Source organism: Rhinolophus ferrumequinum, chromosome 21 (genome assembly GCF_004115265.2).
Source record: "Rhinolophus ferrumequinum isolate MPI-CBG mRhiFer1 chromosome 21, mRhiFer1_v1.p, whole genome shotgun sequence".
NCBI lineage: Eukaryota > Metazoa > Chordata > Mammalia > Chiroptera > Rhinolophidae > Rhinolophus > Rhinolophus ferrumequinum.
The window spans coordinates 34052254-34078054 of record NC_046304.1 but is presented as its reverse complement, the minus strand read 5'-3'; the positions used below and the strand labels follow the sequence as shown (position 1 = coordinate 34078054).

The 25801-nt window shown below is 53.2% G+C and overlaps 3 protein-coding genes across 25 annotated transcripts; 1 reads left to right on the top strand and 2 right to left on the bottom strand.

Moving 5' to 3' along the window:
• Positions 1-80: 80 nt before the first annotated feature.
• On the top strand, positions 81-14670 carry ABI3 (ABI family member 3). 6 transcript variants are annotated; one of them, XM_033089900.1, is made up of 9 exons: positions 81-706; positions 1298-1383; positions 10002-10169; positions 11218-11394; positions 12728-12813; positions 13034-13129; positions 13317-13465; positions 13993-14130; positions 14476-14670. In XM_033089900.1, the coding sequence occupies exons 1-9, from the start codon at positions 703-705 to the stop codon at positions 14637-14639; spliced, it is 1068 nt and encodes a 355-aa protein (XP_032945791.1). In that variant the 5' UTR covers positions 81-702; the 3' UTR covers positions 14640-14670. The 6 variants fall into 6 exon arrangements, with proteins under 6 accessions (XP_032945791.1, XP_032945793.1, XP_032945789.1 ...); XM_033089898.1 differs by lacking the exon at positions 81-706 and adding an exon at positions 2647-2798 and having other exon boundaries at positions 1334-1383; positions 13320-13465; XM_033089897.1 differs by lacking the exon at positions 81-706 and adding an exon at positions 2647-2798 and having other exon boundaries at positions 1336-1383.
• GNGT2 (G protein subunit gamma transducin 2) lies at positions 1396-5584 on the bottom strand. Of its 7 annotated transcripts, none has more exons than XM_033089916.1 (5): positions 4901-5250; positions 4439-4647; positions 3940-4065; positions 3083-3188; positions 1396-2650 (listed from the first exon to the last, which is right to left on the bottom strand). In XM_033089916.1, the coding sequence occupies exons 4-5, from the start codon at positions 3164-3166 to the stop codon at positions 2525-2527; spliced, it is 210 nt and encodes a 69-aa protein (XP_032945807.1). In that variant the 5' UTR covers positions 3167-3188; positions 3940-4065; positions 4439-4647; positions 4901-5250; the 3' UTR covers positions 1396-2524. The 7 variants fall into 7 exon arrangements, with proteins under 7 accessions (XP_032945807.1, XP_032945808.1, XP_032945806.1 ...); XM_033089917.1 differs by having other exon boundaries at positions 3940-4022; XM_033089915.1 differs by lacking the exon at positions 3940-4065.
• PHOSPHO1 (phosphoethanolamine/phosphocholine phosphatase 1) lies at positions 14663-22731 on the bottom strand. Of its 12 annotated transcripts, XM_033089909.1 has the most exons (5): positions 21867-22205; positions 20649-20747; positions 18755-18866; positions 16186-16926; positions 14664-15598 (listed from the first exon to the last, which is right to left on the bottom strand). In XM_033089909.1, the coding sequence occupies exons 3-5, from the start codon at positions 18797-18799 to the stop codon at positions 15584-15586; spliced, it is 801 nt and encodes a 266-aa protein (XP_032945800.1). In that variant the 5' UTR covers positions 18800-18866; positions 20649-20747; positions 21867-22205; the 3' UTR covers positions 14664-15583. The 12 variants fall into 12 exon arrangements, with proteins under 12 accessions (XP_032945803.1, XP_032945805.1, XP_032945800.1 ...); XM_033089910.1 differs by having other exon boundaries at positions 14664-17050; XM_033089905.1 differs by having other exon boundaries at positions 14665-16926; positions 20649-20704; positions 21867-22202.
• Between the last annotated feature and the right edge of the window lie 3070 nt (positions 22732-25801).

Here is a 25801-nt window from a genome sequence, read left to right as displayed (position 1 = left end):
CCTTTGAAGTGGAAGGTGAGACTGCTCTCAGCCATCTGAGGTTCCTTCTGGTATTAGGAAGACAGACAGAAAAAGGGGTCAGAGTGTTGGGCTCATGACTGGCCTTGAGGTTCAGAGGTCCTAGGATTGTTACCACACCTTGGGGTGGCCAGGGAGGGTATGGGAGGAGCCAGGAGAACATCTGGGGTGCCATGCCCTGAGTAAAGGTGAGCATAAGAAACTGCTACCCTACTCAGAGCCCTGCCAAAGGTTCAAACTCCTTAGGAATAAAGGTTAGATTCACTCCCCTGGAACAAACACTCCAATCAGTAAGATTCTGCCTGAAGGTAGAAGAACAAGGATTGGTGGTGGAAGAAGGAAGCCGTAGCCACATGGCCTATAGCCCTGTGACCGTAGCCCCCATCTGTTTTTCTTTTCTTACTGCTGGAACCATATGGAATATTTCCCCTTCCTGCATTTGAAAAAATAAGAATTATTGTATTTCAATGTTTTCTCATTCCCCCTTTCCTTCTCTTCAGTGCAGTATATTGAGAGCGGCTGAATTTATTCTAAGTTGCAGAATGGTGAAGTGGGGTCCGGATGGAACTGGGAAAGAAGTGGACACTCCTCAGGAGATCCTGGACTCTGACCAGTGAGTGGCCTGTGACTTCACCAGTAGGAGCAGGACATGCCCTTGGGCTGTGATCCTCTATCGAGGGGAGGATGAGTGAGTTTGCAGCTCTGTATTATCACTATATTATGTTAGCTTTGTTTTCAAATACTTGCTTTCAACCCTATCTAGTAATCCCCCAAGCCAGAAACTCGGATTTCATCCTTGACAACTTCCTTTCCCTCACCCATCATTCCATGAGATGTCAAGATCTGAAAACTTTATTTCTCAAAGAACTCTCCACCCCCATCTCCCGCTCAAAACTTATGGCCACTGTCTTAATTCACCTCTCCCGATTCAATAATCACTTCCTTAATTGTTTCTCTGCCTCCACTTTCCCCTTTCAATCTTATCAAAAGTCAATTTCCTTCTAAATGCAAACATGACTGAATCACTCCCAACTTATAGGGTTGTTTAGTACAGCAAACAAGACCCCTCTGATCACCTTGAACCCCACCTCTCTGGCAGCGAATCCTAAGGATCTAGGCTTATATCTCCTGACACTCCAACAACTCCAGTCTGATTGGTGTTTGCAATCAAATCCTGGTTCCTTTTTTTCCTTTCTCATATCTGTGTTTCTGTTTTATACTGTGACTTTAACCAGATTTGCCATCTATTCACCCACCCATTTACAACTTAACCCTTTAGGACTCAGCTCAGGATATCACCTCCTTCTAGAGGCCTTTCCTGTCAGCTGTCCCAGGATGCAACACACACCCATTCAGCTGGATGAGGTAACCCTCCTATGGGGATCCCCAACATACCCCATGCAGACCTCTGACGGTGCACTGAATGCATTGCATCATGAGTGTCTGTCTGGAGCTCCTTTAGACAGTAATTGTCCTGCTAACAAGACCCAGGAATCAGTCTCTCCTTCATTGTACCCCCAGACCTTAGCCGGATCAAGACTCTCTCCTGCTAATCAAAGCCTGTGCCTCAGCTACTTACTTAAATATCTTTCTAGGCTTTGTATTGCCCTGAGGGTGAACAAGAAAGTTCTTTCCTGAGCTTCAACAAGGTCCTTTAACACTTGACCCCATCTCCCTCTCCAGCCTCATGTTTTATCACTACCTGTTCTGCCTTTGCCCCCACGGGCCTGCAACAGTTCACATTGACCTTGTTCATTGCCCTGAAACGTCTATCTGCCTGCTATGTGTGCCTACACTGCCCTTGTCTTTCCTTTCCCCGTAGTAAACTTACTGATTTAACTGTAAACTCTGTTCCATGTCTTCTCTGCTAAATTCCATGAAAATAGGAGCCACGTTAGTCTTGCTACTTCTTCTGTCCCTAGTACTCAGCACGTAATAGACCCACAATCATATTAAATAAATCATGAAATCATGACTTTATAAACTCTTTTTGTCATCGGGCCATCTGGGGTGATCTAAATGACTAGGAAGAGGACCTCAAGATCAGACATGAGATGGGAAAAGGGCCTCCCAACTCTGGCCCTCGACCCAAACTACTCTGATGGAAATGCTTGTTCCTAGGAACAGAGTGGTGGGGGGAAATAGGAGGGGTTCTAAGGAGGCACAAATGTCTCCTAAGTCTGCCCTCTGGGATCTCAGGGTATCGCAGGCTCTTCAGAACCCACCACGCATGGGGCCAACTGCAAAGCTAGGAAAGATCCCAGTGTTTCCAAGCGGGGTCAACAGGGACCCAGCAGGTGGAGGAGACAGTGGAGAGAAAAGAGTTGAAAGTGGGGTCGGGGAATGAATTCACAGTGCATACAGCCAGACACCTTTACCTACTCATTTTGTGACTTAAGAGAAGGAGGAAATTTACTGGTTCTCTGGGAGTCCCAGGACACTTGGTTCTGGGTGAGGAGTGGGGCTAAGGAGGGACAGACATTCAGGGTGACGGGCTCCGGTGCCATCAGCTTATCATACAAGCGCCTTTCTCCTTGAAGGGATTCTTGTCCTCGGGGATGCCTTTGAGAAGAGGGTCGTTTCCTGCTTGGGCCTCCACATAATCCTTGATTTCTTTTCCCGTCTTAGAAATCTGTGAAAAAATGAAGTATGGTTCCAGCCCTTGTTTGTTGTTTAGGATCCATGACTTGGTCAGTCCCAAGAAAACAGGCTTCTGGACAGGATGGAGATGGCGGCCAGAGAGGAGAAAGACGAAAGGGACAGGCAGGTGTGAGAGGAGTGTGAGTTCCTTGCCCAGAACCACAAAGTCTGATTCTTACCTGCGAGGGACACTGGGCCAGGCCCAGGCCTAGACAGGGCTGGACACGCTGAGCCCGCCAGGTGCAAAGGTTCTCTCCTGTGCACCTCCGTGGGGTCAAACCCCAGCCTCCTTCCACATCCTACCCCATCCCAGAGGCACCTCCTGCTCCTTCTAGTGCCCTGACATGGTCCCCCCACCCCGTTGTTTTTCCTGTCCGGCTCCATAAGGAACAGGAAGGGATGAGAAAGGGAAGAGGAGGCTCACCGGGGCTCTTGGGTTCCTCACTTCCTTCTTCAGCTGTTCCACCTCCATCCTCAATAGCTCCTTCTCGCTGAGCTCCTGGGCCATCCTGCCCTGGAGAGACCTGGTCCTGGAAAGGATTCCACAGCCAGAATGGCAAATCTCCTGGACTCCCCAGCTCCCTCCTCTGCGCTCTCCACACCTCAACGTCTACCCTCATCTCTGCCTTGTCCCTCATTTCAGGCCCTCATTGCTCATCATCTATCCCCTGCTCCTCCCCATCCCACCTCTGTCATGAGTCTAAGCTCAGGAAGAGAGGACACTTCCAGTCTGATGCGGGTGGCACCAACTCTGCCCTCGGATAAGAACCTGTGTGTGGAGGAAACAGGAATCAGAGCATGGAGAAGAGAGACAAAAGGAGTTTCTTTCAGTGGGGAAGATTTGGGAAGCAAAGTTAGTGTTCCACATACAACACAGATAGAAGTTTTCAGAAAATCCCAGGTCCTGTCAAGGGAGAGTGTACCCTAATGGTTAAGAAAAGAGCTCTGGAGCCTGTCAGACTCTAGCTCCAATCCCGGCTCTGCTGTTTCCAAGCTGTGTGGCTTGAGGCAAGTCACTCAACCTCCTGGAGTCTTAGTTTCCCCATCAGCAAAATGGGCATTATAATAATAGTACCTACTTTATACGTTTATTGTGAGTACTAAAAACTAATGATTATACGAGTAACATGTTTTAATACACTGCCTGGCACATAGTGAACACCTAACACCACCATCATCACCAATAGCTTCACTACATGGTTATCAGGAAGTCCTGTCGGATACCTAACCTCCATAATTCTAAGACTATATCCAGCTCAGTACAGCCTCAGCCCCTCTCACCTGCCAAGAAAAAGCGTGCACTTCAAGTCCCCGACTCAGACAAGATGATGTTTGAGTATCCCAGCTCCTCATCAGCTGAAAGTCTTTGGATGAAGCAGATGGTCTGGAAGCCCAAATCTCTGCCGCCTAAGCGGATCACAGGCTCGTGGTTCTAAGCCCATCCTCGGCCTGCGCCTCCAAGCCGTCCCTGCCACCAGAGCAGACCCCCTGCCCCCTGCATCAGCCCCACTCCTTTAGTGATCCTCCCGGCTTAGAGCCTATTTCCCCACTTCTCACCCCCTCTAGCCCTACATGCTCCCCCCCTTCTGTCCCAAGCCCTTCCCTCCCGTACCTCTGAGGGGGCGCTGAGGCTATTCTTCCCAACGAGGCAAGTCCTAGACCATCTCCTAACTTCCCTCACCAATAAGCCTTTGTGCCCCCCATTGGAGCCCCACAATTTCACCTTGCAAGGTTTTCCCAGCTCACTCTTCACTCACTCATCCAATAAAAATGTACTCACACAGGCTGCTGTGCTATTTAGCACTTGGGGCCATGGCCACCTCTCACGCCTGTGTCCGTGCTTCTTTGCCTCCACGCCTCCCTCAGGCTCCAGGGCGTGGGTCTCCCTCAGCAGTCCTCCAGCTCAGGGCCTCTATCCTGATCTTTCTCTTGCTGTCCTCCCAGGACCACCCACGATGACAGACACTGAGCTCCTGTGCAAGCGGATGCCTGTCCAATGACAAGGGGACCCTCTCAAGGAGCTGGTGTTAAGGGACCGATATGGTCACTGAGCGATCCTCTTTTTCTCCTGCCTCTGTGATGACAGACGGCAGTGGGAGGGCCCTGAGTCCACCCTAACTTCCCATGCTCCGGGATCTGAGTCCCACTCACCACTGTGAGCTCTAAGAATTTGAGATCAGGACAGGACCCTGGAGGTCATCCAGTCCAGCTCCCCTGTGAATGCAGGAAATAGAGCACCTACCTCCTAAGGCCAGCTCAGTGCTCTATCGTACACCGCTGCTTCCTCAACCTGACCAGTTCATCTGGAAACTGAACCTGCTGCTTCTCAAAGCCAAGTCCTTCCTGTCGTCTAGTCTGAGTCTCTCACAATACACTCGGTCCATTTCACCTTGTCCTGCCTCCATCGGGCACAGAGCTTGTACACCAGATCGTCACCACACGGAACGCTTCAGAGGCTTGATAACACTTCTCAGGGGTCCTCTGGCTGCATCTTCCTGGTATCGGCCGGGTTCTTCTTGCTGCGGCATTGTCTGTTTTCCATTGTTGCTACTCCCTTACTCCGCAGCCCCAAGCCTGACTGGTCTCCATATCCTTTCCTCCCTCCAGTCTCCTGTCCCTTGGTGACTCATCCCTGGGCTTCCCAAGGAAGCCCCCACCCTCTGCCCTTTCCTCCTTTTCCATGAGTGGAAAATCCACCTCCACCCCCCCCCCCAGCAGGCCAGCCCCCTTCCTCCTCTGTCTCCCACCCCACCCCCCCGCCAAACATTTCCTCTCCAGGCCCAGGGAGCAATCACAACTGCCCAGACCTTAGCTTCCTCTGTTGGGAGAGATTGGGGGGCTGGGCCCCCAAAGGGGCAACTGGCTTCCCCCTTCCTTTGGGCAGGGGACAGAGAGGCACAGGCCTAGGGAGCAGGGACTAACTTCCTCTTGTCCCGGAATGAGCATGACTGCCCTTTGCAAGCAGGTTTGGGTCTCTCACGAAGAGGAAACCAAAAGCAGCAAGAGGGAGGGTAAGGCAGGGCAACCAATCAAGGGCAGGGTGAGGCACAAAACCAGCAGCTCCCTGGGGAGCCTGTCAGAGGCTGGGGGCGATGGAGGAGCTGCAGCAGCTGCAGGAGTTTGAGATCCCCACGGGCCGGGAGGCTCTGCGGAGCAACCACAGCGCCCTGTTGCGAGTGGCCGATTACTGCGAGGACAACTATGTGCAGGTAGGCAGAGCCTGTACAGGCCCCGTCACGTCACCCCAGCCCCTCCAGGGGCCCAGAGCCCATCTCCAGCGTGAGGCTGTGGGAGCCATTCTGACAGGTGTTTGTCCTGGGCTTTGGCGGAGAAATCCTCCCCCTCCAGGCCTCAGCGTCAACCCAGTCCCCGGAGACCTCCTGCTACCCACGCCCCCACTGTGCCCCTACTCTGTCCCAAAGCCTCAGAGCTGTTTGGGCAGGGCGTGCTATTCCATCCCGTTGTCAGGCCTCACCCTAGGTCCATCTCCTTCCTTCCCAGCCTCTCATGCAAATCCTCAGGCCCAAAGCCTCGTCCTCACACAGATGGTGGTGCCATCATTTCATTTTCAGGCTGGCTCTAGGTAAGGCTTCAGAACTTCCCAAACATTGTAGTGAACGTGTAGAGAAAGAGAGGGAGAGTGGAGAGACATCAGACTAGTGTGGGTTAAAGAGAGGGGGTCTGGAATGGGGGTGGAGGGGATGGAGAACCTGACTGCTGGAAGCAGGCTACCAATGAAAGACCAGGATATTGGCATTTTAGAACAGTTTTCTAATTTGCGTGGTTGTCCCAGGACTGAGCATGTGGATGGATTCTTGAATCAAGGAAAGAGGGACGAGAAAAACGTAATACCAACTGAGCACCTCTGTTCGTTCATTAATCCTCACAAGCACGTTGTGAGGCAAATATTATTATTCCTATTTTATTGATGAGGAAATAGCAGCACCGGGAGGTGAGGTGACTTGCCCAAGGTCACACAGCTTGGAAACAGTAGAGTCAGGCATCAGCCCAGGCCTTCTGACTTTTGAAACCGAGCTCTCTCCTCTCCACCTTCCTGCCTCCCTGACATGCTTTATGACTCTTGCCCTCAGTTTCCTCTGCACCCTTAAGAGCTACAGGATAACCTTTTTATCCCTTGGGCAAAACTTTACTTTTCTAACTATTCTAACCAAACGGTGGGAAGAGGCACAGGGACCTCCTAGATCAGTAGGAGTGTTGAAAAAAATAAATAAATAAGAGGAGCAAGTGTTTATGGGAAAATGGCAGATTAAAGAGAATCAATGATAACAACAGTTCAAAAGCTCTGCTCCCTTACTTTAGGCAGGTGCCTCCTTTCATCCTCACCCCTGTCCTGTGAGATGAGAACCACTCCCATTTCACAACCTGGAGGCTGAGGTTAAGAAAGGTTAACTTACTTTCCCAAGGTCTCCAAGCTAGTGGCAGAACCTGGATTTGAACCCGTAATTTTGACTCCAGAGCACACCCACCAAACCTCTAGTTGAAAATGCTACCCAGGGTACAATTTCTGTCTGTGTAGATATGAAATGACCAACTTGTAGATGAGATGGAACACGGCTTATAAGCCAGCTCCATTCTCATAGCATTGGCAGGCACTCTCGTCCACAAGAATGGAAGCGCTCCTTCCCAGTCCTTCAATAACTTCTGCATGTCCAAAGCACTTCCGGGTGGGTTCTCATTTGCACACAGTGTGCACACAGGATTTGAGGGCACAAAGACCTGAATCCAATTTCCAACTTTGTCATCTAACAACTACAGGACCTGTGGCAAGTTTCCCCTCTATTCTTATACCTTCCTTCACAGGGGTCACATGGGTTAAGTGTGATAACGTATTGAAGCATTTAGCCCAGTGTCTGCCCCTTAAGAAGGCAAGGATAAATGGTAGCTGTTGCCATTATTATTCTTATTACGATGATCACCATTCATCAGAAGAATGAGAGATACATATAGATAACAAAAGTCAATTCTAGGGAGGTGAAGTAGCCCTTGCAAAACACCCAGGGCATACGAAGCTCTGAGCCAGGTCAGAATCCCTGGACTCCTGCTTCCTTCATGCAGAACACTACTAGACCACACAACCAGTGACCTTTCCTGGCCTCTCTGAGGATCTTTGGGGAGCAAATCCCTAGGAAGGGTTTAGGCGACTTCTCAGCACTGCTCTTTCACAGGGCCTGGTTCCCAGGCCTTCCACATTTCCACCACCCCTTTCCTCCACCCCAACCAGGTGTCAGGAAACCCTTGGGCAATGGTAGAGGGCAGGCTAGGGTCAACAGCAGAGTTCTTGGTCAGGGTCCATTGAGTTTACAAACAGAGTAATTTGCATGATAAATAAGCAGTCAACCATGAAGATGGATCCCAAACCTTTGATCTCCAGACTTAACTTTGGTCCAAGACCAAAAGGGATCTTGCCTCCCAGAGCTGGGCCCAACCAGACAGTTTTCCTATTTGAGTTGATAGGTAAATCCAGTGATGAATTCCACATGCCAGTCCAAGTGGGAACAGTATAGGAGAGTTGAGCTGAGAAATATGGGTGGAGATCAAATGCTCCATCGGGCCTTCATTTCCTCACCTTCCAAAGGAAGGTCTTGAACTAGAACAAGACCTGCTATCCTTTCTGGTTTTAACATCCTGGGTTGATGGTTTGCCTTTTTAAGGCACTTGGTTACACATGCGATGAAATGTAAATTGCATGCAAATGAGCACCTCTTAACTGCTGGTGGAATAGAAAGGAAAGGAGGAGTAACAGGGGAGGGTCAGCTCAGAAGATTCTGGGTCTGCCCTTTGGCTCTAGCCTGGCTCAGGCTACTTTGGAGGCACCCAGGTTTCTCTGGGTACCCTGCTCTGATAGGTTCCACGTCTCTTCTTCACTGACTGGCCTTGAGTGTTGTTAGCAAGGAGCCCCCATGGTGCCACCTTGCTTGTCAGTCCACTGGCCTTCCTGCAGGGTTGCCCTGGCCTTACCCCTTACCCTTCTAGAGAAAGGTAGAGGTTAGAGTGCAGCAATTTCATGACCCCACCAGAGATGAGGAAGCTGCCTGAGGAACCAAATGACCAGAGAAGTTTTGTCCCAGCTCACATGGTCTGATCTGGGACTGAAAAAAAACTTCTGCCTTCAGCCACTCCCTGCCCACCCCTCCACCACTGACTGGCAGTGTGACACTGCCCAGCCCTTGGCACAGTATCTGGCATGCAATGGGAAGATGCCCAGCAAGTATTTGGGTTTGCATCCAATCCATTAATTAACTTACAAACACATATTTATTAAGTATCATCTGTGTGGGGGGGGCACTCTTCCAGGATGGGATCCAGAATACAACACACAGGCTCCCTGCCCTCACTGTGCTTACATTTTAGTGTGTGTGTGTAGATAATAAAGTAAATAGATAAATAATTGCTGATAGTGCTAAGAGCTTTGAAGAAAAGCGAACAGGGTAAATGTGTTAGAGAGTCAATACAGAAGTGGGCTGGGGTAAATTGTAGGGTGGTGAGGGAAGGTGTCTCTGAGGAGCTGAGACTTACGAAGGATTCTAGAAACAAGTACAGCAAGTGCAAATGCCCTGAGGTAGAAACGATCTTAGCTTGATCAGGAACAAAAACCCAACGGCCAATGTGGTTGGAGGGAAGTAAGTGACAGGGGGAGTGGTAGAGGATGAGGGTGAAGAGAAAAGCAGGATCCAGTCTTGCGGGGTCCTACATAGGCCATGGTTAGAAGTTTGGATTTATTCCCCATGTACTGGAAAGCTACTGGAGGGAATGAATGAATGAGGTCACTCTCTTCTGGGCCTCAATTTCCTTATGTGTAAAATGGACCAGATCATTGGTTCCCAAACACCCACCTGCAGACTGGAGCTAAACAAGGAGCACAAGAGTTATGTAGGGAGCTTTTAAAGGCATAGAGTCATCAGCCTCGTTCCCAGGGGATTCTGGTTTAGAAGGTCTGAAGAGGGGGCCTGACATTGGTTGGTTGGTTTTAAATTTGAGACCTCCGCCAGCCAGTATTGCCTTCCTCTCTCCTTCTTACTATTCACCCTTTATGCCCCAAGAGGTCCTCAAGAGGGAGGTAGGGTCAATCCTAAGCTTGACTTTTTGAGCAGGGGTGTCTCTCCCTCCCCTTGTACTCACTTCTTCGGGCTGCAGATTTGCTTTCCCTGATGTCCTGAGTCTCTCTTACTGTAACATCATTCATATGGAAACCACTTCAAACATAGGGTCGCTGCTTTCTCCCAGTTCAGCCCCCACCTCCCCTATACTCTCTCCCATCCCACCTACCCAGCCAACGATCAGTGGAAGATACTGGCCTCTGACCAGGACTGTGTGTATTTCAGGCTACAGACAAACGGAAGGCGCTGGAGGAGACCATGTCCTTTACCACCCAGGCGCTGGCCAGCGTAGCCTACCAGGTGGGCAACCTGGCTGGGCACACTCTGCGCATGTTGGACCTGCAGGCAGCCTCTCTGCGGCAGGTGGAAGCCCATGTGAACACGCTGGGCCAGGTAAGGGGTGTGGGAAGTCTTCTTGCATCAGTCCCCAACTCTTCAGCTCCACTTGGGCATTCTCTCCAGCAAAACTTCTCTCATGCCTTCCTTCAGGTCCTAATGCCAACTCCGCCACAGGAGCTTGGCACTTCGCAAGCTTTTGGAGTCTCCTTATCTCTGTGCCTGTGCCTTAGTGCTGGGCCTTGCTATCCCATCAGACTAGGAAGGCCCTGAAGGCAGAGCTTTCTTTCTCTGGATTCTACCCTGCTAGGTCGACAGCAGGCTCTCCCAATCATGGTAGCTGCATGGTCCAGGAAAGAGGCAAATGGACCCTTTTTCCATCTAAACACAGGCAGTGATTGAATAAATTTCCTAGACCCAGAGTGCTTGCTTGGCAAGATCATCTTCAGCCCTGGAAGTACTGCCACTACCACACAGTGTCCCCCGCCCATCTGTTATACACACCCTCCTCCTTCCTTCCTGGATCCTTGGCTGAGAAATTAATTGCCCCTTTCACCAGATGCACAGATCCAGTTACACATCAGCCTGGCCTGAGCATGGCCGCCATGTTCAGTGTGGGTGTGTCTTTTCCTGTCACCCCAGCAGACTGCAGTTCCCACCCTCTCAGTACTGTAGGTTCCTCCACAGAACATCCCAAAAGGAAGTTAATTCACTTATTCATCCCCCAAAAGGGAGAGCTGATCCTGCCGTTATTCTCAGCCACCTCCACGTTATCCCCCTCTGCTCCCAAGCCAGCCAGGGCTCCAGTCTCTTTCTGGCATCATCAGGGATGCTGTGTTTTCTCTTTTCCTCTGGTTCCTGTTCGGCTAATAATAACCCTCGTTCTCTTCTACCAGGAAGTTGCTCCAAAGTGGCTCCATCCTCCCCTGGCATCTCTCTCCTCAAATGCTGTGTGGCTTTGGGGACAAAACTCACTCTTTGTCTGGACCTCGCTGCCCCCCATCGTCCCTACCCCCACCCCAAAGTCTCTGTCCTCTTCCTCCCTGAAGGGCAAGGGCGCCGCACAGAGGCTGCCCCACTGTCACTTTAAAACCCTGTCACGCAGATGGTGAACATGCACATGGAGAAGGTGGCCCGAAGGGAGATTGGCACCTTAGCCATGGTCCAGCGGCTGCTCCCCAGCCAGAAAGTCATCGCTCCTGAGAGCCTACCTCCCCTCACACCCTACTACCGAAGACCCCTCAACTTTGGTTGCCTGGATGACATTGGCCATGGGATCAAGGTAGAGAGAAGGGCTCCTCCTCTTTCTCCACAACCCCCTCCTCTTTAGCCTCATGGCTCCCTTCTCTCCAGGACCCCAGTTCTCTTCCACATCTATGTTCTTGTCCCAACCCGCAGCCCTTTTCTTTCCTCCATCCCTGAAGCCATCACCCTAAGTGGCCCCCCTAACTCCCCAAGTCTTCCTTACGGGAGGAGCCTTCTTCCTTAAAAATCTTTCATGACCCCTCCCTCCAGAACTGGCCTTTACCCTGTCTGTATTCAGATGATCTGCTGAGAGTGACATTTGCGCAGTGGGTGCTGGGTGTATGTGTGAAGGGGAAGAGGGGGAAGGGAGGTTGGCAGGGTGTGCATGAGAATGGTTCCCTAGCCACATGAGAACAGCAACTTCCTCTGTCTGGAGGTTTGAGGTCACCATACTGAGAAGTCACCTCAGAGCTGCTGTTGGGCGAGAAGGGGCGGGGATACAGCCTCTCCAGGGGAACATGACCCTGGTATTTTCTTCTTAGCCCATCTCCTTCTGTGAGGTGGGAGGACACATTCCCCTTCCCCATTTCGTCAATTCCTGTCCCCATATTCCAACACTCCTGGTTAGAGTAAAGCTCCTCTGTGTCTAAATGACCTCTTGGCATCCTTACCATACCTTCTCCCCCCAGAAGGGGAAACTACACTCCCTCCTTCAGTCAGCAGGCCTCACTCACCACCAGTAAGTTCTTCTTATTGTCCAACTTAAATTCTTCAGGCTTTAGCTCAAGTCCCTTTGTTTTGTCCCTCATGAAGGAGAGCAGAGGACATCTTCCCTGTGTACCCCTCTTGGGGGAACCCTGTCAGTCACAGATGGGCTCCCTTGCCTGTAGAGTTCCACCTTGTCATTTATACACTCTCCTCTAAATTTCTGCACCTCTCTGCTCTGAACGTCCCAAAGCCAGTTCCACAGGCCTGCCAAAATGACAAGTGGGACATGTCTCAGTGTGATGGTTCTGTCCTTTCCCTACCGGTCCTCAGAGGAACCTCCACTCTGGGCACCGAGATGCTTTGAGGGAGGGGTGGGAAGATGGGCCCACTTAGCCCGTGAGGCCATGCAGAGGAAGTGGCCTTCAGGCTGTCTGTGCTCTGAGGTTTCCGTGGGACCTGCGGCAGACATGGCACCCAGGCCGAGTGACGAGCGAGAGGGGGAGGGGTGGGCGAGGGGGCTGGGAAGTGGAAGTAAGAACTTGCTGTGCCCATGTTTTCTCTCCCAGTTCTCGTCCGCCCCTCCCCCATTTTCTGTCTGGGATGGGAGGGGCTACTGCCCCCATCCCCCATGATGTGAGCCCCACCACCCTGCTTCCCCGCAGGATCTGAGCACGCAGCTGTCGCGGACCGGGACCCTGTCTCGAAAGAGCATCAAGGCGCCTACCGCACCCGCCTCCGCCACCCTGGGGTGAGGCCTCCGCCACCCTGGGGTGAGGCCTCGCCTCGACCCAAACCAACCCCACTGGAACCTGAAACTCTACTCCCCCACCCTCGCCTTCACTCTGGGCGCCAAACTTCCTCCTCAGCCAGCTGCCCCCACCTCCCCACCACCCCACACCTGACTCCTGCTTGTCACCGGAAGCCTTCCTCCCCTCACGATGACACCCCTCCCCTCACCCCATCTCCAGGAGACCTCCCCGGATCCCCGAGCCGGTGCAGCTCCCAGTGGCGCCCGATGGCAAACTGTCCGCAGCCTCATCTGCCTCTTCCCTGGCCTCGGCCAGGTGAGCCCCACAAATCCAAGTTAGGGGTGGCCGTGGCAGGGGGCGTTGAGAGGGGCCTCCAGCCAGTTATCACAGTGACTACAGGGGTTGAGAGGACTCGGGATCACAGGGCCGGGGCCAGTTGGGGATCCTGAGTTGGGGACGGTGTCCCCCAACCTAGCCGAGCCACAATTTCTCTGATCTTCAGCAGCGCTGAAGGTGTTGGTGGGGTCTCCGTGACCAAGGGGCAGGCAGCGCCCCCACCTCTCTCCAGCACCATGATCCCACCTCCTCCATCAGCCTCGGATATCTGCCTGCTGCCCCCTCCGATGGAGGAGCTGTACCTGCCTCCTCTAGGTAAGGAGCTCTGTCCTCTCCTTCTGGAACATCTGTGGGGTAACTCTCTCAGCTCCTCCTCACCCCTCTTGGATCTAACCGGGCCCACCTCAGTGAACATTTTGGTAAGGTAGGGGTCAGGGGAGAGAGAAGGCGGAGGAAGTGAACATAACTTAGCGCCTGCTTTATAACCAGGCCCTGGATTCGAAGCTTCTCATCTTCCATTTTCTCACTTTAACAATCCTAAGAGGATCTTCACACTCCCATTTAACAGAGGAAGCTGAGGCTGAGAGGTTTGTTTAAGTGACTTGCCCAACGGTCATCCAGCTAAGTGGTAGGGTCTGACTCCCCTACTCGACTCAATAAACACTGTCCAAAGGTTCAGTATTTACTGAGCACCTACTATATGCGCGGGGCATTGTGGGAGGACCATGGAGCAGGTATGGAGGAAGATTACATAAGATGGGTGGATCCTGTGCCCTGCTCAGTTTCCTGGAGGGAATGGAGGGGTTGCCTGTGCCACACAATCTCTCTGCCTTCCCTCCCAGACCCAGAACTGCTCCAGCCCTTGGACCTGCCCCCTCCTCCACCCCTAGATGTACATGAACTGGAACTGCTGCCTCCACCTCCTCCAGGCTTTGGGCCAGAAGAGCCTAGCTGGGTCCCTGCTTCATACTTGGCCAAAGGTACCTGATTCCTAGGACTGCAGGGTACCAGATCCCACCACCAGGATCCCCCCAACTCTACAACCCCAGACGAATTATGGTCTTATTGCCTCCTTCTCCCCCTTCTACCCCCCCACCCATATTCTGATGAACTGAGCAATGTTCACCCAGGAATCCTCCAGAACCAAGTTGGGAAGACAGCAGCTGGCCTGGTATTGTTATTAACTGAGCTAGAGAGGAGTCCCCGGGCCTTGGGAGAAGGCACCTCCTGCAGCCTTCTCCCCTAGATGCTTACATGTGGGCCCCTGCATCTCCATGGTGGGGCAGGAGGCACATGTCACAGCACCCTCTCCTCCTGCTCTGCAGTGGTGACACTGTACCCATACACCCGCCAGAAGGACAAGGAGCTCTCCTTCTCTGAGGGCACCATCATCTGCATCACCCGCCGCTACTCCAATGGCTGGTGTGAGGGCGTCAGCTCAGAGGGGACTGGATTCTTCCCAGGGAACTATGTGGAACCCTGCTGCTGACAGCCTTGGGGCCTCTGGGCTGCTGACCCAGGCTTTGCCCTGAGTGACCCTTAAGTCCCAGGCCAAAGCCAGATCCAAGGTCAAGGCTGGACTAGGACTGCCCACCTCTTGGGCTGTGAGCTATCTGCACCTTCCCCCCACTGTGATGGGAAGGAGTTCTGGGGAGAGGTGACCAGAGGTCTGTTGCAGACAGGAAAGAACTGGAAGTCAAGGAGTTTGGTGATTTGTCCACAGAGGATGGGTGGGGTCTCCAGCTGCAAGTGCCAACTCTGAATGAAATCCTGATGACCTCCTGATGATTGCCCTGCAGGGCTAGGGGTTGAGCAGAGAGAAGATGGACTAAAAGGCATTTCGGTTCTAAGGCTCCTGCTAATTATTGAGCCCCTGCCCCCAGCCCCCAGCAGCAGTCTCTCTCTCATCTCATTGGTCCCCATTACGTGCCTTCTATACTAGACCAGATGCCCTCTGCAACCATTGACTGTACGTGTTCCTTTGCCTGTTGTCTCCTGTGTTGTGTTCAGTATTGGTTCCTCAAGCTGGGCATTCGGCCAATCGTGGGGACCAACTCCCTCACTTAAGTGGGGCTCTCTGAGAGCAGAGATAACATCATCTTCATCCCTCAGATTGCGGCGCCATAGATCTCAGTCACCTCTTCACCTGCTTTATAGCTCTAAAACACCAGAGAATGAGGAGGGGTTTGGGTTTCGCTGGCTCTGATTTAAAACATCATGGCTTTCTGGTCCATACGGGAAAAGGGAGGGGGGCGCAGAGGGCCCAACCCGCGGGGGTTACTTTGGTTAAGTCCCTGGTCTCTTGCTGCATAGACGAGGCTGGAGTGCGAGGAGACACCGTTGCACGCTGCGAGGTCCCTGGCTGGCCGTACCTGAGGTGAACAGTGTGCTATCTCGTTCCACCAGCAGGAGGCGACTTCTCATGTGGCTTTTTCACCTTTGGGCATGCTGGTGGGTGGGTGGTGGAAGGGAGGCAAGAAGGGATGTAGTTTGGAGTCCTGGTTGGTAAAGCAAGATCTAGGCCTGGGGCAGGTGGCGGAGAGCGCTGTCTCTCCCCGCGGGGAGTCCAGTGCCGCTGGGAGGATTTTAGGACCTGGGTCTCCATGACCCAAGACTGGGGGAGGGGAGGTAACGCAGCTTGAGGCAGCAGTTAAAACCCTGGGAGATGTTCCTTCTCTGCCCTGCCAGGGAAACCCCTCCTCCCGATTCGAAGGACGAAGTGTTTGGAAATGCTGCTGCCTTCCCAGGTATATACACCACCCAGGTTGGGCCAGACTCCAGAATTTAACTGTTTGCCCTGGATCTGGGAAAGGCAGCGGAGCTGGGTTAACTGCATAGCTAGGGACAGGTCTGAACTCCCTCCCCAGCCCCCAAATGGACGAGCCTGGAATTCTAGAAATTCCTGGAGACATACCAAAGCGAAAGGGGAAAGGGAGTTATAAAACTAGGTTGTCTTTCCCGATCTCCCGGCTTCCTCGCCCCCACCTCCGCCCGGGCGCCCCCTGCAGGCTGCTGTCTCAACAAGTCTTCAGCACCTGCTGCAGATGGAGGCGCACGTCGGTGGCGGTCTCCCAGGGCACCACGCTGGCGCGGAAGGAGCTGGGCTCGGCCTTCTGCGCCTCCTGAATGAGGCGGTGCATGGGGTAGCCGCGGCGCGGGAAGGCCACGTCGCCGCCGGCCAGCAGCCCCATGGGGCAGAAGTCGTTAGCGCCGTCGCCCACGTAGAAGAGGCGCTCGAAGTGCACGCCGTCGTGGGCCCGTTCGCGCAGGTAGTCGCTGAGCACCTTGTGCTTACACATGTTGGCAGGGCAGCGCGTGCAGCTGTGTGTGTGGAAGGGTCGCAGCGCCAGCAACCCCCGCGCATCGGGCCCGGACGGGTTGCTGAGGATGCGACGGAACAGGCCGAGGTGGCCCGCGGCGCGCAGCGCACTCTCCACGCCGAACGTGTTGGCATCCGAGATGAGAATCACCTCGAAGCAGGCACCTTGCTTGGCCACAAACTGCAGCAGGTCGCCCATGCCCGGGGACAGGGGGATGGCCTCGTAGATTGCGCGCAGGTCCCGAGGCCGCACTCCCTGCTCACCCAGGTACTTGAAGACGCGCTGCATGTATTCATTGTAGAAGCCCTCACGGTAGGTGGCGCGCAGGCTCTCTGGCAGCCTCTGGCCGGGCGCAGCGCGCACAATAGAGTCGTCGCTGTTTTCATCCACGATAGTTTCGTCAAAGTCGAAGGTCAGGAGGAAGCGTGGCGCGCCCTGCGCAGCCATCCCGCCGTCCTGGGAGCAGAGGGGAGAGGAGCAGGAGGAGGAGGAGGGAGCAAGCGAGAGCGGGCAGGGCGGGTGCCGGCCCGGGAGAGGCTGGTTAGCGGGCCATGGCCAGAGGCGCTGGCATATCCAAGACCTGAGGAGGACCCAAGGCTGGTTAAGCTGGGGGAGTACCCAACGCCGCCGCCGCCACCCCCAGATCCCTGCCCACCCCCTTGGCACCTCTGTTAACTGCACTGGGGTTTATCCTCAGAGGATCATCCTCCTCCTGGACCCAGAAGGGCTTCTTTGGCACCTGTTTCTGCTACTCTCATCAGGGCCACTGGGCCTTAACAAGTCAGCTTAAAAGAGAGAAGAGCAGCTTCCAAGGGGTGACCCTTTGGGAGAGGTTTCTGAACTAGGCCTTCTAGAGAAGTACTGTAACCCCAGTTGTTGGTGTGGATAAAGGGAGGGCAGAGGGGACTCTCCAGTCCCTTCTTCCCTAACAAACAGTCAGGCTTGAATCCACCCATTCACCCAACAGGAGCAGCCTCCACAGTCCCCTTCTGGGCAGTGGGCTGATGGCTATGGACTGTGGTGCACAGTAAGGAGCCAGGCTCCAGGAAAAACTTGTGAACACCATCCAAATTATGTGGACAAGGAGTGCCTAACCTCAGGTCTGGAGAATAGGTGCCTGGGCCTCTGCACTGGCTAGAGAACTGGATTTTAGTTCTTGGAACAACCAGATAGGTAGATTGACTGCACAAGACCCAGGAAGGCTCTCTGGGAGCTGCTTCCAGCCAGATGGCTCTGGGCAGGGGTCCAGGGATGGGACTCAGTTTCTTTGGGGGAGGTTTAGGGCCCTGTGTTGACAGCTTATCACTAGTCACTTGCCAATTCCCCTGGAGGGCCTTGTCAGTGGATGGGGTTCCTGCCAGAGTCCGAAGCAAGCGGGTAGCAGGAGAAGCAGTGGGGCTTGGGGAGGTAGGAGCCTCCCGTGCCAGGCCACGACATACCTGGGAAACAGGTAAGGGAGAGGAAAGAAAGCAGCAGTGGCTGAAAAGGCAGAGGAGGAGGGAGCAGATAGTGGGGGTAGTATGAGGCAGTGGCGGGGAAGGAGGGGGCTAGGAGAAAGTCATGCTGGGGTAGCATGGAGACAGACTGGACAGGAAGACAGTGGGGGTGGGAAGTACCAGAAAGTGGAGACCCTGGGCCAGAGCCATGTTGATGGGGAACATGGGAGAGGATGGAGACAACAGGGCGAGTGTGAGGGCACAAAGAAACGCAAGCAAATGGAGACAGCAGAAGCCCTCAGCAGCCTCTATACCACCTCTATATGCAAACAGCTATATGGGCCAGAGGGTCAGAGCGAGCAGGTCATACACAGCTTCAGAATATCCACCACACTACCTTTCTCCCTCCCAACCTCCCACCCGTGAGTCCAGACGGAGCTACTCCTCCTTCTGTCGTCTTCCTTACTCCCTCTTTAATATTCCTGTGATGTTTACAGCCTGGCACACCTTGTGAAACAGAAGTCCAGGCTCCTAATTTCAGAGCTGGGATTCGAACCTGGCTATCTGCCTCCCTAATAGAAGTGTTCCTTTGACCTCATCCTAGAGTCATCCATCCACTGGTCTCAGTAACATCCATCTGGGACTCTTCAGTGGCCCAGAGTCCCTGGAGTTAAGGATGTAAAAGCATCAGGACCTCTCAACTTGGATGGAAGCTTCTCGGGGTTAATGGAGGCCCAGTAGAAGTGAGAGCAAGCCTGAAAGAGGCTGGATAGTGTTCCTCCCACCCCATGATGGGAACATGGGGGTTGAGACCTCATTCTAAGAGACCCCTGGAGGGACTTACTTACCCTAGACAGGCATCGGAGGCCAGCAACTGGAAAACACCCGCTCATTGTTGGTACATCACCCTGAGCACCACCTGTAGGGACTCCGTTGGCCTCTAGCCGTCGTCCAGAGCTCCTGACAACCACACAAGTTCCATTTAAGGGTGCCTAGTCAGCTAGCTTTGCTTCCACCACTAATGCCACCTGGCCTATCCCCTCTGCTGAGCCCTAGGAACCACTCCCAGGGATTCAACAAAACAACCCCTCAGATAGGCAGAACACTTACAGATCACAAAGCCCTTGCCAGGCATACTCTTAGCAATCCACTAAGATGCTGGAGAGGTTACAGATATTATTGGAGACTCAGAGAGGTTAGCTGACTTGCAGAGACCGATCTCAAAACCAGATCTGAGTCTGGGACCAGTGCTCTTCTCTAGTATGATCACTGCCCCTTTCTCGTGTACAGTGCATCATAGTTTACAAATCACCTTCGCTCATATTCTCTCACTGCTCATCACCGTCCCCTGAATTCAGCAGATGAGAAGGGCTCGGAGAGGTTAAATGACTTGCCTGTGGCCATGCTGTTTCCATGGAGCAGAGCTTGGCTCCTGAACACCTGGCCACAGCTTTGCCTGCTCTTTCTTCACAAGGGAAGAGACAGAGAAACAGGCTCATTGTACCACAGCTGGGGGACCCAGACCCCTGGGAACCACAGGAGATTTGGGACTGGCTTCTCTGGTGCCTTCAGGGACCCGGAAGTCAGACTGGAGAGTCAGATTGAAATTTCTGCAGGCTGGACTTTGCTACATGGCTTTGGGGACAGGTTTTGGCTTTGTGGGGCCTTCACCAACACAGCTACAAAGGACACCACCTACAACTCCCAGTGCCCCCCTTCACCCACACACACACCCTCCACCCTGGGGTTGAGTAAGAGGCCAGAGGCTGCTGGGACAGATCTGGAAAGACATTGAGAGCCAGGAGATAAGACAGGGAGAGGAGCAAAGATCTGGCTGGCTGCTGCCCTCTGGCGGTGACAATGGATGACACTGGAAACCCTTCTGACTTTGTCAAGGTGACACTCTCCCCAGACCATCCCAGGACAGCAGGGAAAGCTATTGCCCCCAAGACAGAGACTGGGACATCCCAGGAGCAGGGCACAGGTCAGAGGAAGGGGCTCTATCAGCCTCCATCTTGAGGTGCCCCATTCCTCCCCACTCCCTGACCACACATACATTAAACCATTTCAGTTGGGATGGGATGTGGGTCTCAGTTCTTTTGCAGAGGAGACACAAGATCAAGATGATGGGAGAGAAGGGGAGGGAGGCACAGGAACAAGGGAATGGCAGGTTTTGGGTTGGAGGGCTGTCCCCAGGCCTTATCTGGAGGGAGTTCCAGCCTTTCAGAATCCTAGCTGATAACATATGGGGCCAGAGAAAGGTCAGGGGATTCCACTCCGGTTGTAAAAGCAAACAGGAACAGACATGCCAGGCACGTGGAGAAGCAAGGGTTTAGATACAAAGATACAGAGGGTCTCTAGCAGCCATCCACAGCCCGACTTTCATTCCATAGAAAAGGGTCTCCTTACTTTGCCCTTGTTTCTTTTTCTACTTTGGTGGAATATTCTCCTGACTTTTAATCATCCTCAAAACTTCTCATTTCTTATAGCAAAAGACATCGTTACTTTTTTCATATACTAATAACAGTATTTAGGAATATTGGTTAAACGTTTATTATTTGGTAAGTTGCTCTTGTTTCTTTTAGTCCCCAGAGCAGAAAGCCAGGCATCCTGGGTTTCTTCCCCTGGAAACTGAGAAGACCGTTCTATGACACCCCACCCCTACCCACAGTCCCACAGTTGTCAGAGGGACCCTGGCCCCATTGGAATGTGGCTCCCGTGATGTTCAAAGAAGTTACTCACCTCTAGCAGCTTTGTCCTGAGTGATCAAATCATTTTGTGGTCACCAAAAGGAGTCCCTCAAAGAAAAGGGGGACAGGATCTGTGAGCTTCTTCCACAGGCTATAGCAGAGAGAGGAAAGAAGGGTTTCTTCGGGGTGGCAGGGGGCCCATAATTAGTCCCATCTAAAAGTGGTGCCTGCCTCCTGATTCCACACCGGGTCACCAGATTCCTCCCAGCTTGCCCCTACTTTTTATACAAATGCTCCGAGATGACATCTGTGGGAAGGGGTGGGAGGGGAGGGTCCCCTGGGGATGGGGGAGGAAAACAGGCCCTTCTTTGGCAGAGGCCCTAAGATTGAAGTTCCCCTCTTAATGGATGGATGGAGCCCAGAGGCTCCTGTTTGGGACAGTTTCCCATAGGAAGTGTGCAGGATGGAGATGGGGGAGGGCAACGACCCCCGAGATACCACAGTCACAAGACCAAATCTCCTGGTATCAATCATTAGAAACCAGATTCAGCCACTAAGTTGGAATTCTTTTCCTTCCCCAGACAGCACTCCAACTTCACCATGGTCTCTTCTTCGCTCACCACCGCCAGCAGCAAATAGGTGAAAGAGGCCCAGAGAGGTCAAGCTAACATCCTGGGCCACACAGTATAAGAATCAGGATTAGAACTCAGGAGGCTCTGGTGGCTCTTGGGAAAATTGCAGCCAAAGCTTCCCTTACTGCCCTGGAGACCCCGTTGGGCTGTGAGCTTCCTGTCCTGACTAGCTGGAGGTGATGACCTGGAGCCCTGGTGCCAATGAGGAAGCTGGCACCTGGAGTCACCTCTGGGCTTGCCCTGCTGGGAGGGGATCCTCACTGGGCAGGGAGGTGGCAGCTGCTGGTGGAATGGGGGGAGAGATATTTTTAGAGGTGGCTGGAAGACAGGCACTCTGGCACACCCCCAGCTGGCGATTCTTCGCTTCAATGCAGGGCGGGGGGGTGCGCAGCTCGGGGAGACAAGGGGACTAGTGGGTGGCGGGGAGTAAAGGGGCACCGACTCTTTCGCTTTTCCCGAGTCGGGGACAGAGGGATACCCGGCAGCACGTTGCGGGGGCAGGAGAAAGAAGGGGGACTCATTCCTCCCCTCCAGGGACTCCCCCACTGACGCGTATAGGAGCGCCCTCAAACTCCACACAGCCCCCACTCTACACTGGGACCCCAGCCCTCCCCTACTTAGGGAATCCCAGGACTCACGTGGGGAGCGGCAGCGGCAGAGGTCTGTCCCGGCTGAGTTTGGAGTGTAAAGAGTGGGGAGAGGGTCTAGCGAGGTATTTGGGCTCAGATGGAGTCAGGGTGCTTACGGGTATTGGAGGGGACGCGGTGTCTTATCCACCCCCGGATCTCTGGGCTCCGGCTCACGAGTCCCTCCGGTCCCGAGGGGCCGTGGATGATGTGCGGCTGGGCCGTCCCCTCCACCTGCCCTCCATCCCCCCCGGCCCGTCGCCGCGTCCCCTTTAAATGCCCGGGAGCTGGAGCCCGGAGCCGCGGCTGGCGCTGCGGCTGCCGCAGCACCCGGGCCCACCGCAGTCCCCACACGTCACAAGTGACTGTCCAATCACAGCGACGCCGGCGCACATCAAAGGGGCGGGCTTCCAGCGGGTCACGCCTCCCGGCTGCCCCGAAGGCTCCCGGAGCAACTACAAAGGTGGGATTGGGCGCCGCTGGAAAGGGCAGGAGGGTGGAGAGGGAGTGCAGCCCCTTCGGAGGAGCGTGGATTGCGGGCACCCTTATTAGAGCGGCTGCAGGCCTTGGGGTAAGTCCCCGCCCGCACACCCAGGAGTGCTAGGGCTGTGGACTCTCAACCGCCGCATGCAGGGCTCTAATCCCTGAGATGGACAGAAATGCACCCGCACCTTCATCTTTCATTTGGTGGTTCTTCGCCTCTAAGCCCCAGTGGTAGGCACGGGTTGACCCAACCCAGGAAAAGCAGTTCCTCTGTTCCTTTCATACGTGCGCGTAGTTAGGTGCTCTTTGCCCTGCAGGCGGAGTCACAGCACCCAGTCCCGGCCTTTGGGACCCTTTCCCCGTTACAGTTTACCCGGGATTGCCAGGAAAGACTCTCGCGCCCTCCCACCCTGTAAACACTTGAATTAGGGACTGGACAGTTTGCCCCTTTGCGAGTGGTGTTGTAAATAAAAGAGCCACTTTCTCCTCTGCTTCCTACGAGTCTGTTCCCAGCCGCACTCCCCCACCCTGTTTCTGCGCTCACCACCTGATGGTGAGGAGGAAAGTTCTGTTTAGCGAGGAAAGAGGTGAAACTTATATTTACTGAGAACATACTATGAACAGGGCCCCGGACTTGGTTGCTGCATTCATGGTTGAATGTTCACAACACTCAGGAGAAATTACTTGCGGGAGTTCAAGCCCAGGCACACCTGACTCATGGATTCACAAGGAGGCTGTGTGGGTGGGGAGAATATAGGGGTCCCCAGGCCTGGGTCTAACTGCAGTCCTCCCTAAGTCTCTCCTGCTCCACTCCTTGAAGACAGCCAGCAAATGTAAAGGCTCTGAGTGATCTGAAAGTCCTGGGGTTGGAATCCAGAGAGGGAGGAAGGGTCAGCAAGGAATTACCCTAATCCCCGTGCCGGGGCTGGGGGTACATTAATGAACAGGACATGTGCACTGTGATGAATGCTTTAGAACTGCCAACCTGATCCTTAAAACCCTTGACAGTAACTGCTAGTGCCCCAACTCCTGAAACTGGCTTGCTGTTCCACTTCATCTCACCCCTACCTTCACTCTTCACCCTTTCTGACAGCTCTCCAGCACACCTTGCTTTTTCCTTGGGACCTCCCTCTGCAGGAACACACCTGTTCCATTTGCTGGGCCAGCTCAGCCTCGACATTCTCTCTTGCCCTGTTGCACATCCCACAGCTCCATTTATTACACTGATCACGTGTGTGCTGCCAGAGCACGTAGTAGGTACTGTATTTCCCCATTTGTCAATTCATGTAATCCTCACTACACTATGACCTGGGTGCATGGCTCATTTTACTATTGGGGAATCAAGGCACAGAAAATTGAGCTGGCCCAGGGTCACCCAGCTGGTGAATGAACGGTAGAGCTGGGTTTCCAACCTGGTTGCTGTTAACTGTTATCCCACTCCATCTCTCTCATTCAGTGCCTGCCACCTCTACTCTCCTGCAAGCAACAAGACAATAGAGACCATGTTTGTCTTATGTATTAATGTTCCCCCAGTTCCTAGCATATAGATTCTGGCACACAGTAGGCCTTAGATGTTTGCTGTTGAATGAAACAAGTCCCCTGCTGTGTTCCATTTGTGTTCCCTCATTAACCTTCACATTAATGAGTCACTCCAGAATTATCCCCATTTTACCACAGGGAAATTGAGATTCAGAGATCAAATGACTTACCCAGGGTCACTCATCCCCAGGAGGCACTAGTCAAATCCTGACTCTTGGATGCAATTAGCATCCCTTTTCAGCCTTGTTTCCAAGTTCCTGACGGGACTGGGGAAGAGGTGGGCAGATGACTTTGTGTGGCTGCTTATAGCAATCTAGTGAATTCTTACTGCCCAACTCTGCCTTCCAGCAAAGTGCCTTTGTAAAAGAAATGTAGATACTCCTAGTTCTCCCTATACTAAAACTTTCTGTACACAATCCTATCTTTTTAAACTTTCCCCTCTCATTGTGCCAGTAAGTAAGCAAGTTGAATGATCAATCATGTGCCTAAAGATAGGGACAAAAATGAAATGGGAATCCCACCTCCCACTCCCACCGCACACCCCAGCAGGTTGAGGCCTCTGCCCAGTGCTCAGGCTGCAGAACTTCCTCTCTTCCTGTGGGGTTCACCTTAGAACTCAGGACTGTCATTCAGGACTGGAGTCATCTGAGGTGACAGGGACAAGAGTCCCTGGTGAACCCTGACTCAGGCAGCCAGGGATGGAGCGCTCCAGCTGGTCTTCACTGACGATGTGACTCTTGCCCAAGGTTTGAGTGTTAGAGGCAGGAAGGTCAGGAATCCAGGAACTTGGCTCCCTGCTTTCCAATTGGCTTGGTGGGGGGAGGGACAGGGTGAGAGGAAGGAGCAGATCTGGCCAAGTTCCACACCTGAGGAAGGGCCAACTGGGTGCCAGGCATATAATCCCCACAACAACACTAGCAGAGGGGTTTTGGCATTCCTATTGTTACAAATGAGAAAGCAGAAGCTTGGGGACATTAGGAAAGCACCTTGCCCAAGGAGGCTGTGTAGCAAGTGGCGGTCAGCCCAGATGTTGAGGTCTGTACTTCTCTATGTGCAGAAGGCAAAGTGCCTTCGGTGATCTGGCGGCTGACGTGGGCAGGCTGAGTGGAAGAGGCCACTGGGAGTGTCCCCGTTCAGGCAAGATCTGCTGTAGAGCACTCCATGTCTAAGGTATTGTGCTGGGGGTTGGGACTGAGGCTGAACAAATCCCTTTCTGGGTCTCTCATCTCCTTCCTAGACAACAATCGCTAGCACTGATGGAGTATGTGCCAAGTAGTGTTCTAAAAGGCTCAGTTCTCTTCATTCTCACCTCAACCCTATCATCGATTAGTCCTCCCATTTTACAGATGAGAAAAGTGAGGCACAGACTGGTAATGTGATTCGTCCAAGGTTACAGAGCTAGGAAGTTGCAGAGCTACATTTTTAACCAGAACATCACATGGCCTGCCATAAATTTTCTGAGTTTTGAGATATCCTTCTATGGATCAGAATGCTGCCCTACCCCCACCCTGGTCCTTGGAAGAATCTGACAATAATATAGATCAAGTCTCATATCTTCAGAGCTGGCTCCCATCAGTAGCTGTGGACAGTCTCCTGCTCGCCAAATCAATATTCATTTGTTTGTGCTTTCATTCATTCAACAAGTATTAACTGCATCAGGCACTAAGGGATATGATATTGAACAAGACACAGACCCTGCCCTCAAGGAGCTTACAGTCTGGAGAGAGGACCCAGACAATCAAGCAGGCCTTCCCAAAAGAGGGTTAGACAGGGACAGTGGGCACCAGGGCAATTCTGTCTCATCCTTCAGCAGCTAAGGCAGCTGCCACTTGCGGTACCTCCAGCATAAAGGGGAGGCTCCTAATCACCTGGAGATGTCCCATCCTGACCAGTCCCCTTCATGTCCCATCTCAACTCCTATTCTT

Coding starts and splice junctions, on each gene's coding strand:
- ABI3 (XM_033089897.1), top strand. CDS start 2,661: ATGAAGTATGGTTCCAGCCCTTGTTTGTTGTTTAGGATCCATGACTTG. Junction 2,799..10,001: donor CAGGCAGGTGTGAGAGGAGT/GTGAGTTCCTTG, acceptor TGTGTATTTCAG/GCTACAGACAAACGGAAGGC. Junction 13,130..13,316: donor TCTTCCCTGGCCTCGGCCAG/GTGAGCCCCACA, acceptor TCTGATCTTCAG/CAGCGCTGAAGGTGTTGGTG.
- GNGT2 (XM_033089918.1), bottom strand. CDS start 3,166: ATGGCCCAGGAGCTCAGCGAGAAGGAGCTATTGAGGATGGAGGTGGAA. Junction 2,651..3,082: donor TGAGGAACCCAAGAGCCCCG/GTGAGCCTCCTC, acceptor ATTTTTTCACAG/ATTTCTAAGACGGGAAAAGA.
- PHOSPHO1 (XM_033089905.1), bottom strand. CDS start 18,799: ATGAGCGGGTGTTTTCCAGTTGCTGGCCTCCGATGCCTGTCTAGG. Junction 16,927..18,754: donor GCCTCCGATGCCTGTCTAGG/GTAAGTAAGTCC, acceptor CTCTGCTCCCAG/GACGGCGGGATGGCTGCGCA.